The sequence below is a fragment of the Bombus impatiens genome, unplaced genomic scaffold (genome assembly GCF_000188095.3).
Source record: "Bombus impatiens unplaced genomic scaffold, BIMP_2.2 scf_0010, whole genome shotgun sequence".
In the NCBI taxonomy this organism is placed as follows: Eukaryota; Metazoa; Arthropoda; class Insecta; order Hymenoptera; family Apidae; genus Bombus; species Bombus impatiens.
In genome coordinates, this window is record NT_176429.1 from 691117 (window position 1) to 704540 (window position 13424).

At 38.6% G+C, this 13424-nt stretch overlaps 2 protein-coding genes across 2 annotated transcripts in view; one reads left to right on the forward strand and one right to left on the reverse strand.

The window, feature by feature from the left end:
• Positions 1-1896: 1896 nt before the first annotated feature.
• LOC100747747 (myotubularin-related protein 9) lies at positions 1897-4782 on the reverse strand. Its single transcript, XM_003484401.4, has 7 exons — positions 4252-4782; positions 3993-4158; positions 3614-3906; positions 3431-3534; positions 2971-3275; positions 2561-2884; positions 1897-2478 (listed from the first exon to the last, which is right to left on the reverse strand). The coding sequence occupies exons 1-7, from the start codon at positions 4405-4407 to the stop codon at positions 2078-2080; spliced, it is 1749 nt and encodes a 582-aa protein (XP_003484449.1). The 5' UTR covers positions 4408-4782; the 3' UTR covers positions 1897-2077.
• Positions 4783-5452: 670 nt separating this feature from the next.
• Positions 5453-13424, forward strand: part of LOC105680549 (connectin) — a 359117-nt gene continuing 351145 nt past the window's right edge. Inside the window, exon 1 of the mRNA XM_033321860.1 lies at positions 5453-5626. The gene's annotated coding sequence lies outside the window, so the exon portion shown is untranslated. The remainder of the gene's footprint in view (positions 5627-13424) is intronic.

The window sequence follows — 13424 nt, forward strand, 5'->3', positions numbered from 1 at the left end:
TATATCTTCCCAGTTTTAGAGAATTTTAGTGAGGTATTATGGCCAGTAGTAAGGAAGAGGAAATATATTAAAGCGCGTACGCAACAAAAATGATAGGAAAGGTAGGAAATCCCTATAACCAGTGTCGTTGTTGATTTCCTTACCGACCATATTTTACTAAGCGCAAAAGTGAGCCACGGTCATATACGTAGGTTCGAACTCTTTTCTATCGAAAGCATTGACGAAACCGTTCATCTTTTGAGTCAACAAAAATCAAGGTGGAGGGCAAGAAAAGCTCTCATTATACTGCGTGACAGATTTATACACATATACATAGATATTATGAATGTCTCTCAGACAGACAGAGACGCTTCTCATTTCTATTTATCTCACAGAACGAGACCTTTTCTCCTTCTCCATCTTGATTTTTTTTACTCAAGAGACGGACGGTTTTCCCTAGCGAGTGTTCAGATTTGTTTATATGACCGTGAGGTGATTATAGTGAAAACCAGGTTATAGGGAATCTTTTGTTGTGTTTTGTTCGATCCACGGACGACCGTGGTTCGATCCATCGAAGGTCCCTTTCCCACTTAAGGGCCTTACTTGTAACATAGGAGGAGTAGGGAGACACACCAATCCAGGCCCGTTTACTTTATTCCCCTACCTGGAACTTCTACAATTCCATTTTCAAACGCATCATTTCTCCACATTCTGCCTCGTGATTCCGTTGTTGGTTTAGATCGTGGACTTGTTTTCTCAACGAAATTTTGTTGGAACGTCTTTTTATTCACAATCTACATTTTGGCAAGTTTAAACATCACAAATCAGGATAGAAAACGGATTTGCTTGTTGGCCTTGGATGGGTTTGAATTCAGTCCACGTTTTTTAATTTTATTCGTGACTAGATCCACACTCATCCAGGGAAATCGAGCTGATGTTCAGAGACGATCCTCAAGATTGAACCTGTTTGTTGGACTTACAGAAAATACTTTTCAGTTTTTTTTCAACAAGTTTTGTGTTTTATTGTAAATAATTTATAGAAGTGAAGAAGGAAAAGAAAAGAAGCAAAGAAATAATTAATATCGCTATATTTGATGAACAAATATACTTTTATATCGTCGTAAGTAACATATTTAAAAAAAATGAAATTTTTTCTCTCTGTCTATCTTATTTCATATCGTCTCATGTAAGAACAAATCTTTTGTATTTTATATGATCTTATCTTAAAATTATTCTAGTATACAACTCTTGTGTAAAAGTAAGAAATATACGAAAGATACTTAAATTTTAAACCAGTGAATATAGGATTTGTTTCATTTTCTTTGTGTATGAACACCTGCTGTATTTCCCCTCCAACGATCTCCCTCTTTTCATTGGCAGTAATAATCCTGCTGCCCTTAACCCTCCCCTCCTGATCTATCCGTCTCTGTTTATCCACTTTTCTTTCTCATATTTCATTCGTCCTTCCTATATAACGGTAAGAACTTGTCTTTACCGTCTTTTTTCTACGTCCAGATTATTTTTACTTTTGGATATATGAAAATTCGAGAATGGAATCGATGTACCATAATTTTATAATTTATTCGTTTTTCTATTTTCTTTTATCAAAATATTTTGTATATATTTGAGAATAAAACAATATTGAATACGAAGTAGTTGTAAACATTTCATTTTTTCACTGTATATATACTTCGTACAATGTTATATTTATAAATACTTGACGTATATAAGGGACCGGATATCTGCATGGAATCAATAAATACTTGTTTCCTCTGCTCTACATGTATAATATAAATCTTAAGTATATTATAATAAATTCTTTAAGAATAAATAATATGAATAAACAATGTGCGTCTTTACACATGTGAATGTGTTATTTATATTTCAATTACTATATTATGGAAAAAATGATTTTTATCCTAAGGAAACATAAAAAAACGTATATATGAGATAAATAACTTTTGAAATTTTGGTGAATTTTTGATAAACATACGATTATGATACTTGGTAATTTTATGTCGTAAATAAGTTCAAATTACGATATTGTGTGTCTCATGTAAATGAAGTTTTTTCCTCTTTACATTGTCCATAATGTATATCACGTATTTCGAGATTCTAGACTTAATTGTGCTATACAAGTATGCTCATCTTGATTTTCCTCTTCATAACATATATCAGGGTTTGAACGCATTTGCTCTATCGCTTGTTTAATCTGAATTTGTAATTGACTGGCAACTTTGCGTACTGCCATATAGTTTTGTTTTATTTGTTTTATACATGAAGGTAAACTTTTCCATGGAGCAACACTTGTATGGCCAAGATAAAGTTCCTTCCACAACTGAATACTAATAGGTGCAACACTGGGCCAAATGACTCCTGAATTTGGTTCATACAAAGGATTCAACCATTTCTCCAATATTTCCGGTTGATTTATATAAGACCATAAACTACACGTTCGTTCAGATAATCGAAGTCTAACCCTCTCTGCTTCCGAATCACCTGGAGCCAATATATATACAAATATTTTAAATATGGAAATTAAGTATTAGAATGAATATATAATAGTATTATGTGTAAATACCTAAAAATGTGCCATAATTAGAGTAATATGCATGATTGTACAACTCAATCAATAATTCTACTGTATATTCAAAGCTAAATTGAAATTGATAATGGAGTTGGTAAAGACAATCGAGGAAAAGAAGAAAAGTCGGTGCATGCGTTGGATTTTGTGAATTTGATGGATGGTATGGTCCATGACGTGTACGGCTAAAAAATTGATGACCAGCTTGTATCCATTCACGTTCGATTAAAGCTTGAAGGCCACGTACTGTTCTACAGTCAGGATTTAATATCGTTTGTGCTAAGCTGGTTACCACTAAAGTAGAATCTCTGCCAGCACTACCTGTTCAAAACGCAGCAAGTATCCTTACTTAGTAATACTGTAATTAATATAATCGTATTTGCTTAATCATTTTATAGATTATATACCATGAACTAATACAGCTGCAACTTCTTGATGAAGACACTGAGCAGTTACACAAGCAGCGTTTAAAGCGCTTTGTACAGCGGATAACCATCCACCGTTATCAAGTCTTGAGATCCACTGGGAAGTAGAACACGTTATATCATTACAAGCTTCTATCAATTTAAAAAAACTATCTGCTAAATCATGGGGTCGCGGAACCGCTTTGTGTACTTTCCGCCATTGCGGATAAGCAGCATCCATTTCTGTACCACCACCCTTAGCTCTGGAACTTTGAGCTTGGCTAATGGACCTTGTATCTATTATATAACTATTGACAAATCTTACATTAGTAACATTGGTTAGATCGAAAAAGTATTACTTTGTTATTAGTATGAGACACTGTGATCGATATTAAATATCAAATCATAGTTAAACACTTCTAAGATCGGCTAAAGTATAAGCTTTAAAGAATGTGGTATTTACCCACGTCTTCCTGGCCCTAACACAGCATTTAACAATCTTTCATCTTCTTTACATCTTTTACCATTAGTGCCACACATCGGTTGACTACTTCTTAACAAGATACTCTGTAACGTTGGTTGATCAATCCTGTATATATATCTAATTTATTGTATTGTACTTGCTGCACAATATGATATTACATACCCCTCCTTCGTGTCTGTAACATAAAACTGGAAATCGTCCACCATCTCTAAAATTGGCAGATGATATTATAATCTTATCTTCTATGTGACGTGGTACTATAACAGCAGAAGGATAAGAATTGCAAACTTTGTAGTCTTTATTTAAATAACTAATACGCCATTCATCCGCATAAGCAGTTAACAATCTGGACCATTCTGATACTGGAGCAAACGCAGTCCACCCATCTTCTATTTGTTTTATAGTACTGTTAGCAACTTGTGGTCTATTAAAAAAGGGATACTGTAAAGTTTGCTCTGTAGTAAAGAAAGAAGTGGGAATTAACACAAAATATGGAAAAAATATACTTTTACAAAGATGAAAATAACGTTACGTATTTCACCTTGTGACGTTAACATCTCTATAGATAGCGCAACATTTGTTAAGTCATCTGTTGAATTAATATCTAATTGAAGAATGTGAAAATCTTTACATTTCAATATAATGGTACCACCTGGACTTTGGGTATTCAATCTTTTCTCTATAAGATCAATATTTCGATATAATAGCTGAAAAACATTGAAAGAAGATAGAACATAAATGGACTAAACTAACATTTCAAATAATCATAATGCTAAAATAATTTTCACATTAGATCGTACCCAGAGCTCTTGTCCATCGCCTTGTCGCGAAGACCAAAGAAGATGGTGACTACTAATACATAGTCTTCCATCTATACTTTTGTAATTGCCATCACTTTTATCTACCAACGCAACGTTATCAAGTTTTGGAATTAATATTAGGTCGCCAAGTTCCATTATACGTTTCGATCGAACGTTGTTGATATTTAATTATTGACAGAAATACATATAATTTGTTTTTCAAGCTCTACATAACCTAACACTGTTATCTATATAATCATCACTGAACAAATTTTATTTGGTTACTTAGAATAATTGCAAATGTAGATTTATGGATAGATTTATAAAGAAATATTTGTTAAGCCTTCATACTCTTCGATCTCTGTGAAATATGTTTATATCATGTATGCTAATATTTTAGTATACGTTGGAAAAATGTATCGTTAATCGCTGCACTTCTGTTTACGTTTCTTATATTTTATGCTACTCATTAATAAATTTGCCTTCCCTTAGCCGTTGTTACTTATTATGTTATGTATAGTTTACGTAATGTGGCTCCCCGCAGCGTTAATTTTAAGAACGTCATGGTTATGTAGGTAGCCTTCGCCTTTTGTCTATGCCTTTTGTGAGTACACTCGTGACATCTCGTAGTATGGATTCTGTCGCGGTAAATACGAATATCGTACAGCAATGTCATCGAAGGAACGAACAAAGGAATTGCGATAATAAATTTATTACGTGTTATAATTATTAATTATTATTGATAGCTACTAATAATTCTTGTCGTTAGAAGCAACATTGATAGAAGAAACATTGGTAAGACGTGAAATTCTCGTTTTAAACTTCCTTTTAGTCAATGACCGTGTTGTGTACTCGCCTGTGATCAAGTTTACCCGGTTTTTTAGTTACAAAAGGTAAACGAAGATTCGTCATCGATAAAATCATTTTCTGTATTAATGTGCGTCGATTTGTTGCTATCTTTTCCTTTTTTGTTTCTCCTTTTGCTAATAGCACTTAGACTTGTCCGAGACTTATGCGTGTTTTTTATGTGTTCAATAAGTAGTATTTACATTTGCTAATAACAGCGGTTGCTATAGCAGAAGTCGATCTTAACGTCATCTACTGTAAAATCATACCAAACCCGTACAGTCATCTGGTGGCGATTTCGCGTGAACACAATGGCGAAGGGTAGAGAATCCCCACTCTCAGTTCTTTGGCAGTCACCAAAGCGCGGGCTAAGGTTCAAGTTGCATTTTAGATGCGAACGAACGCACATCGTTTTCGGTTAGTGGTCATGAACTAAGTTTCGTGAAACTCATCTACTTTTGCGAAGAGGGACAGGGTCGAGTGGTGCAGATTGTGATATCTCGTTGTGGACTCTACGATCGAGAATTCGGTAAGTTTCAATGTTGGCATTTCTCTGTTTGTTCAACCATGTTCCTTAATTACGAGAAAATGTTGACATTACCAGTGCATCGACTCTCGTTGCGAGTTAACGTTCCCTCCCTTCGGTGATTTGACGCATTGTCGTATAATGACGTTTCGTCACCGTGTTTCCTGTGGCATTTATCGAGCGAAATTGCCGTACTTTCGTTTAATACGTAACCACGTTAAATCGCACGTGGAGTTGAAATACGGAGGCGAACCGCATCCGGCGTTGCATGATTGGCCCGAAGCGGTCAAATCACATGTAATTCGAATTAATGTCAACTTTCCTGCGCCAACGGAAGTCGTCGAATGTACTCGATCACCGCGACACGTTTACGTCTCCTACATGTGACAGTCGATGTGCTCGTTAACGACGAACATCTTATTCCACGTACACATTTTATAAATTCCCCTAGATCGCTATTTAGTGAATAACCAAATTTTTAACAAATTAAATAATTTTCGATATTAACACATTCTTAGCGGCATACATAACATGCGTTCGTATACGCGTACAAATACAGGTTTGAATACGTTTTTTCCATCGTTTCGTTCTGTCAATAACCTGCTACATACTGTTAAATAGGAATCTCGAGCAAAAGACAGGAATTTGTCGCGACATCATTCGAAGGCTCATTGGCGAATCCGTGCGCGTTTTATAATCGACTGGAACGTTCTGTATTCCGAATAGGTTATCGGCGTATAAATTCATAAATCGTGGCGCGCGCGTGGTTGTTGGTAGCCATGGATCGTCGAATCGCGAAAGTCACGTAGTCGTCGTTAGCTCGTCGCCTACGCGTACGCGCGGTTCGCTTGTTAAAAAGGATTAATCTGAACGATTACGTTATCAAACGATCGGGGTGTGAAAGGTATTACGACAGCGCGGTAACATCGCGGAGAAGTTCTCGGGGCGTAGCGGTGGCTTTATCCGCGTCGCTGTCGCCTCTCGCCCCGGCCAAATTGTTTTAGTGGCGAAAAGTTGGACGGAACTTTAAGAGGGCGCGTGTTAACTGCCGGCGAAGAAGGTGGCGCGGGAAGACACTGCCATATTAATGTCGCGCGACGAGCAACTTTTCGGGAGTAATAGCCGACCGAGAGAAAGATGCAAAAATGAAAACAAAATATTATTCGATCTAGCGGAAACTTCTTTTTGATTTCAACTCTTTGCGTTCTGAAAATTTTTATGGTCGGCTTAGCAATTCCAGTACGCTTTTACAGTAAAACTTTATCGAACCGAAGAGTCCCGTTTCGAAAAGAAAAATATTCCTACACTCGTTTAATAGCATTCTCTTCTTTTCTATCTTCTATAGATGGAAGCAATATGGAAAGTAATTTTAAAGAAGTAATTTAAGAAGCAAACTATCGTTTCGTTACCTACGTTCTGTGTGCTACACGTTTCATAAGATCTAAATACCGCGTATGACAAGTTTCGTTTTCAAATAGAATACCAAATGCACGAATTGAGTACCGTTTTTCAACAAGTCAACGTAGAACAGAAATTTGGTTTCTTCGTAATTTGTAATTCTACGATGGTAGAAGCATTTGGTTAAAAAATGATTCGGTCAAGTGGTTAGTACATAGAATTATAACTTCTAGCTACTAATAACTCTATGTTTGGAAATTTCGTGAATCGGCAAGCGGACGCAATTTCCTCGTAAATCTGATATTTTATTTCGTGATTTTTACATTGTATTTCGGGATATCGAACACGCGGTTCGCGAATGCATGTATGCGTTCGCATGTATGCTCGCGAGGAATCTGAAATGCTATTCGACCGGCATAATCCGCCCAAGCATCGCCACTAAATTACCATTCGAATTGATTCGCGTTTCGACGGCATAGCGGCGGCATTACCGCACCGACGCCGCGATTTATTTGGAAATCGTAACAATGCCGTTTTCATTGAACGCTACCCAGTAGCAGCGTAAGGTCCGCTGCTATTGTCAAAATGCGGCAGAGGGCGAGTTCTATGCGTCTAATGTTGACCAATGAATTCTGTTCCGTTGCGTTATTAACTGATATCACGATCGCGCGTGTCTCTTCCAACTATGTATGCTCGATTTAGAGTACCCGCGGGAATTTCAATGTGAAAGAACTTTTGCCTATTCATCGGCAATGTACGATACGGTAGAACGTGGTTTACACGAACAAATTAATGCTCAGCTCCAGATATACATCTATGAATCTTTATTATCAGTCGAAGTATACTTTCAACTATACGAACGTATTTTATGACGATTTAAATTATAAAAAGGAAATTATTGGGCTGGCGACTAAGCGATCGCGGATTTTGTCGTTTCCACCTAATGGTATCATTAATGGGAAAATACATAAAAAAAAGCTCCGCTCCCCAGAGGCTTAAATTCAAAAACTGCATCATACAACGAAAAATGTAAAGCGCCGACACGTAATACAGCATGGCTACGTCGTACCGCCGCGTATCGGTACCTTTGCCTAACATACCATTACAAAAATTCATGTTTATTGTGAATAATGTACTTAAAATCTGTATTTTCTGGACTCAATAAACTCCTTCGTAAAAAAAAAAGTATCATTAATGGGATCAATAGGCAAAATCGGCGATTACTTAGTTGCCAATCCGATATATTCTCAAGGTTCTAGACATCGAGCTAACGACGAAAATATCGTCTGAATCTTATTTTTAATTTCGAATAATCGTACTTCTGTTTATCGCTACTGTAACTAAAAAGATATTTGATTCGACTACCGTTGACACTTACAGTTCCATTAATTTATTTTTTACACTAATGGCTCTCGTAAGAAGTAATTCATAAAATAATCACTGTTTCGGATAAAATAATTACAAACGCTTCCGCGACTCGCCGTACGTACATATTTACGGGTTACGAATTTACAATTTCCCTCGGACGTATAATTTAAACTAACTTAACCGTATAATTTCGAAATATCCGACTACCCTTAAACATAAATTATTCCGCGAAGGAGGGTAGATACGTTGTTGCTTTTCTCACGGGCGTTCGAGGGTTAAAGACTCGTTCGCCACGCGATTATGAACGTTGGAACAGCATTGGTCGCGGCTTCATGTAAATCGCGCGGATTCCTGACAATTCAATTATACGCGTTCTCGAGCGTGGATCGGCGTGTGCCCTCTTTTCCCTCTCGTTCCTCGTTCGCTCCCTTCGCCGAGCCGAGCGCCTGCATTTGAAAATGGCGCGCTGCTAATCTCGTAATGCTCGTGTGAGCGTGCTTGCACGACGACTGACCGGAAAGCTCGATACGATAAAAAGCGCGACAATGAAATCGGTACCCGCTGATCCGTACCCTGATTTCCATTTTCGTCGCAATCGTGCTTTCTTGTACCTTTTTTTCAAGTTTCACGCACTAACCGTGAAACTGTAATGCTTAATCGTGCACGAGTCGTGTGACTCGCGTGTTCGTTTACAGTTGCAGGGAATCGCTGTTCCAATCGTACAGGCTGTTTCAAAACGAAGGTAGTAGTTTAGTCGTTTTTCCTAATTTTGATTCCTTATTACTCTACATTCGGAAAGTTTTATTTTATTCTAAGGTAAGAGATCGGATCGAGGAAGCGCGAGAAGCTAATATGCTTGCTGCTAATGTACCAATAAACCGCAGTTAGTATAATTTCAATTTTATTATAATTTCGATCGATAATGATCGATTCAAAACCGATATACCGCAGTCATATCGATGATAATTATTTGCACTTTGATAAATCGAGGGAAAAACTTGCTAAAATAACGAAATTCTAGATCGTTACATTTCTTAAGTTCCTTCCTTCCTAACTTTGACGGAATATGTACGTTTGATTCCACGAATCTGACGAATTCCAAGCTTCTGACCGACAGTGTACATCTCTGTGTATCCAATATCTTTTTCTCAATTTCCGCAGTAGAGCAGAGTGCGGCATTCGAACGAGGATTCCAGACAAAAAGCAAAAATTGTTGCCCACGTTCGCGCGTTTGCAGGCCACGTTCGCACGTTCACGGACCAGGTTCGCAGGCAACGATCGTACGTTTGCAGGTAACGTTCTCACGTTCCACGGTGTGGCATTTGAATAAGGATTTGGGGCAAAGCTAAAAAATGTACGTAATGTGCAGTTTTCCTGAAACTTGGTATTAAGGGATTCGACGCGAGTAAAAGTCTGTTTATCGACTCTTTGTCGGGATTTTTCCTGCTCTCTGGTTTCGTTTAAATATGTTACAACGTATCTTTTTCTTTGTCCAACCACACACGGTGACGTTTCAGTAAATAGCGTCGATGTTGGCAACGGTCGTTTCGTTTTTTCGTAAGTGTCACGCAGAAATCGTTCATCTTTTCTTCCATCTCGTCAGACATTGCGCCGACATCTGGTAAAGAACGGAGCTTTTGCGTTACTTTGACAACTTTCTTGGAACAAGTGCGATGAGAAACCCACTCCTCAGCCAAGTCGCGCTTAGTCCGTAACAGAAAAAGATTATGTAGCAACGTAATATAATACCTTCTTGACACCGAGCGATCTTTTAAATTGCCAATTGAATTTATACGTATTTTTCTTCAAATTCTTCATGTTTAATATTTAAGGCGTAACAAATGCTACTTAACGCGAATCAACGGGACTGTAAGAACAGGAACGTATAGCCAGCGAGCTAATTTCCAAGTAATTATTGACTTTGGTGTACAAACGATTTTTATCAATCCTCTGTGGATTTTTCGACAAATTATCGTTGACGTTCGTTACTAATTACTTACTTACGGATTAACGATATCATCGAATAATACGATGAAAATCGAGCAACGATTATTTCGATTTCTGTCCACTGCATGCCATACTGCGCGTTTATTTCGTTATAAAATTGTTTCTCTCTGTTCCTGTCGAACAGTATCAGCATCCTTTGTACCATAGTCTCGTAGTGGGAAAAACGAACGACGACCGGGAACTGTGAATCAGCAGGAGAGAAAGAGAAGGGAAAACGTGGAACGAGTGGGTTTTCGGGTGACACAGTCTCGAGCCTCGCATTTTCGCAGCCTAACAAGATTTCAACGGCCACTTTAGGGTGTCGCGAAAATCCTTTCAGTGGGCTCGAAACGGCGTATTGTTAGCCGTTGTCTTTCGTTTCGTATCTCTGGTCCCGCGCCTCGCGGAACACGGATTCGATTTGTTCCCCTCTATTTCCTTCCTTCGTTCGTTCTCCCTTCGCCTCTTCTCTTTCTTTTTTCCTTTTCTTTTTTTCTATCTCTACAGTTCTCTAAATTTTATAGGATCAGGACTGATCCGGTGATCGAATTTAGCCCCGTGCTCTCTTGACTGAATTTAGGGGTAGTTTCTTCCGAGGATCTGAACGTGAATGGCCTGCGAATCTTTCTCTTACAGAATCGTTTTTGTTTCCAGAGTATTTAACGCGTCGAGTAAAACTCGCGATAATCTTTTCGTCTCATTTTCAGTTTGCGAGGGTCTTGCGGCGGTTTTCTCAGAGAATCGCTTCCGAGGGTTATGTTATAAAAATTCAAGCATTCTGATTTACTGTATAAACATCTTGACGCGTGTTTCCTTCTTTCGCTACTACAAATGCCGCGTAATATACGCGATAGTCGTTTTTCAATCTTGCAATTTAGAGATCCGATTCATTTTGTAAATTCCATTAAGTACATATATATATATACACATGTATTCGATTGATCCTGTACACTTTTAAGATTCCTCCGCTATTCAACACGTCGTATGAAACGGCTCTCTTTAATCCCGGCCAGTGGGATATAATGGAAATCGATCGGATGGATACGGAATCGTCGTCTCGTTAATAAACGAAAAGCAAGAAGATTTATCGTGTCGGCTATTTGAATATACATGGACGGCAGATTACGATCCGCTGGCCCCGTGAAAGCCCGAAAGTCTTAGCCGACCCCTTTTCATATCAACCCCTAACTTTGAAAACGATTCGTAAGTCCTTTTGAAATTGTCGAAGCATGATCGTGCACGTTTATTTGTGGGCAAACGGCCCTCGCCTCTTTCGCCAGGAACACGCAGAGTCGATATTTCTCGTCGATTTTCACGTCGATTTTCACGTCACCGCAAAGGTAAATCACTTTCGGACATCGATTAAAACGTCAATCGCGAATATGTTAAATTTAAACGAAGTATCAGCGTGAAAGTTTACTTGAACAAACAGGTATTTCGTTTAACGTGTTCTACGTAGCGTCGATGCGTTTGTGTTAGTCGAGGAAAGTAAAGCTCTCATCGAGCGAAGAGAGACGTTCTTTGCCGTATCGTTGGCAAATACAACGTCAAAGGTGAGCAATTTTTTCTCCGATTAAAAAGTTACGTTGCTACTAACGCGGCTCGTTTACGAGAATTTAAAGTTTTGGCGAAACTATTTGGTAAAAACATACCGAAGGTACCAGTAAAATTTAACTTTGCAATACGTTCATTCGTTAAATCGTAATGTTACAAAACAAAATGTCATTTATTTCGCGACATTCTATACTTTCTGTACAATTTTCTACGACGAAACACGTAGATATATTCGTACGTTGAAGTTTTAACATTTCTCGCTAGATCGTAATAACGAAATAAAAATTCAGCTGTGTGGAAAATTTTCTCCGGGAACGAGCGTTTTATTTCTATTAAAAGCATATTGATTAACTTCTATGTATTCCGGGGATCTTCTTTCGAATTATACGGCGAGAAAGACTGAAAAAGTGGAGACAAAAGGATAGACTTTCGGTTCCAATTACTCCACGAAACAGTTGGATGAAAGGGATCGAGGAAACGGGAAACGTCGACCAACTTTTTACCATAATCACAGAGCCACGCAGTAGTACATATACGTAGGCGATGAAGCGCGATCAAATAAACCGTTTCCACCCGTGGACCTGTTTGTTACGTGGAAACTTTGTTAAAAATTGCCATCGGCCGCCTACCTCCATCGATTGCCGTTTATTTCCACCTGCAACGTTGTTTTTGTCCACTTTTGCTTTCGAATGTCAACGCCGCCGCGATATTGTACCCTGCGTGGACCCGATGCACTCTCAGTCTGCACTCGTTCCAAACCGGTGTATGGAAGCTCGCGGAACACGTGAAAACAGCCCGCCAACCCTTTTTAGTTACGAGCCGCACCAGGTTCGCGGCAGTAAGTTGCGGATTATTTGTTCCAATTTCTCTCTTTCTCTCTCTCTCTCCCTCTCTCTCTTCCTTATGCTGCCTGTTTCTGTTTTCGAGCGTAACGTGTGTATGTAACGCGCGGTTGCGACATGCAGGGCTCGCGAGTATTGCTCTGGCGTAAATGACGCCTGAATTTTTTTCCTCTGACGCGATATATTCAATTTACCGAGTTTCTTTGACACAAGTCGCGCCGCATCGTTTATCGCACCGACCGATTTCGCGATGTCGCTCGCGCGCGTTTTCTCCCGCTGCGCTTTGGATACGCCGGGTAGTGCGCTAAATTAGGCTGAAGTTCGCTCCATAGGAGCGTAAACAGGTATTTCGCTTTGGTTTGCGATCGTTGAGGTATCTTCGTTGAGGCTGTTCGGGGAATTTTGGCTGAATATTTCCGGTACGCGTAAGGTAATTTCGCGAGAGAGTTTTCGAGTTCGTCTGTAGAAGCATTAACCCCTTAACCTGCAACTACGGGCACTGCCCGTAGTACGATGATCGAGCCAAATATAATATATAATATTAATATATAATAGTTTGTTTACGTTTTCGGCCCAAAATTCTCGAACGTAAATCGTAGGTCAAGGGATTAACACCATTGATATCAAATTTAAACGAGATTTATACAGAGTGG

Excerpts from the sequence above, each read along its gene's own strand:
- LOC100747747 (XM_003484401.4), bottom strand. The coding sequence starts at position 4,407 with ATGGAACTTGGCGACCTAATATTAATTCCAAAACTTGATAACGTTGCG. Across the intron at positions 3,907-3,992 it reads AGAGATGTTAACGTCACAAG|AGCAAACTTTACAGTATCCC; the intron begins GTGAAATACGTA and ends TCTTTACTACAG. Across the intron at positions 3,535-3,613 it reads GTTACAGACACGAAGGAGGG|AGTATCTTGTTAAGAAGTAG; the intron begins GTATGTAATATC and ends CCAACGTTACAG.